This window comes from Eimeria mitis, genomic scaffold (assembly GCF_000499745.2).
Source record: "Eimeria mitis Houghton genomic scaffold, Emh_scaff1373, whole genome shotgun sequence".
Taxonomy (NCBI): domain Eukaryota; phylum Apicomplexa; class Conoidasida; order Eucoccidiorida; family Eimeriidae; genus Eimeria; species Eimeria mitis.
Genome location: NW_013568961.1, coordinates 1,942 through 3,415, shown reverse-complemented (window position 1 = coordinate 3,415; position 1,474 = coordinate 1,942). Strand labels below are relative to the sequence as shown.

General features: G+C 57.7%; 1 protein-coding gene across 1 annotated transcript in view; it reads left to right on the top strand.

Annotated features, from left to right (window-relative positions):
- EMH_0035590 (uncharacterized protein) overlaps window positions 1–1,474 on the top strand; it is a gene marked incomplete at both ends in the record, with an annotated part of 5,229 nt that overhangs the window by 2,868 nt on the left and 887 nt on the right. Inside the window, 2 exons of the mRNA XM_013494986.1 lie at window positions 3–594; window positions 952–1,353. Coding sequence (XP_013350440.1) covers window positions 3–594; window positions 952–1,353 — 994 coding nt within the window. The remainder of the gene's footprint in view (window positions 1–2; window positions 595–951; window positions 1,354–1,474) is intronic.

Genomic DNA, 1,474 nt, shown 5'->3' with positions numbered 1-1,474 from the left:
GCGGCAGCAGAACGTTGCAGCAGTTTTGCAGGGGCTGGAATGCAGCAGCAAATAAAAGAGAGCCAGGGGGCTCAGCAGCAGCAGCAGCAGCAGCAGCAGCAGCAGCAGCAGCAGCAGCAGCAGCAGCAAGAGATCGGCATACAAGGCCTGGAAGGACAGCAGCAACAGCAGCAGCAGCAGCAGCAGCAACAGCAGCACAATCTAAAGCAGCTGTTGCTGCTGCAGCATCGGTGGTATCCGCCAGCCTTGCTGCTGCTGGTTCGCCTTGGAGTGGTTCCCCTTCTTTTGCTGCAGCAGCAGCAGCAGCAGCAGCAGCAGCAGCAGCAGCAGCAACAGCAGCAGCAGCAGAAGAACACACACTGATGAATCTAGCAGCAATGGAAGCAGCACTGCAGCAGCTGAGGAAGCAACGCGTGCTGCAGCTGCTGCAGCTCTTTAATGCTCGTGGGCTGCTGTCTATCTCTTCACAGCAACCAGCAGCAGCAGCAGCAGCAGCAGCAGCAGCAACAGATGCAGCAGCAGCAGCAGCAGCAGCAACAGCAGCAGATGAAGAAGAAGCTACGTCCTGGTTCGCCGTAAGGGAAGCATTTATAAGTAAGAATATCTTAATCAGCAGACAACCGCCACATTAAATTTTTTGCTGCTGCTGCTGCTGCTGCTGCTGCTGCTGCTGCTGATGCTGCTGCTGCTGCTGCTGCTGATGCTGATGCTGTTGTTGATGCTGCTGCTGCTGCTGTTGTTGATGCTGCTGCTGCTGCTGTTGTTGATGCTGTTGCTGCTGCTGTTGGTGTTGTTTGTGCTGCTGTTGCTGCTGTTTCTGCTGCTGCTTCTGCTGCTGCTGCCTCAACAGCTAAACCCTAAACCCTAAACCCTAAACCCTAAACCCTAAACAAACCCTACTGAATATATCAACAAACTGGGGGCCCCCTTCTTGCTGCTGTTTCTCTGCAGTTACAGATGGAGGGAGGGGGCCCCCCGGGGCCCCTGGGGGCCCCCGGAGGCCCCTGGGGTGGCAGCTGTGGCCTCTGACTTGCTTCGCGCTGCTGCTGCAGCAGCTTGCTGCTGTCTTGGATGTTCCGCTGCCGCAGCAGCTGCTGCTGCCAGGGCTGCAGCAGCAGCAGCTGCTGCAGCTGCTGCGCAACCGTTTAGCTGTTATGAAGAGGAAGCAGCAGAAACGCGCGCAGGTGCTGCAGCAACTGCAGCAGATGCAGCTGCAGCAGCAGCTGCAGCAGCAGCAGCAGCAGCAGCAGCAGCAGCAGCAGCAGCAGCGACTACAGCAAGAACAAAAACAGCAAAAGCAGCAACAGCAGCAGCAGCAGCAGCAGCAGCAGCAGCAATCACTGCCAGCAGCCAGTACACGACCCCGAAACAACACCGACGCCATCCACATTGTAGCTGCTGCTGCACCTGCTGCTGCAGCGCCTTCGTCTACACCCGTCATACCCCCGCTGCAGAGGCAGCAGGGCGACAGCAG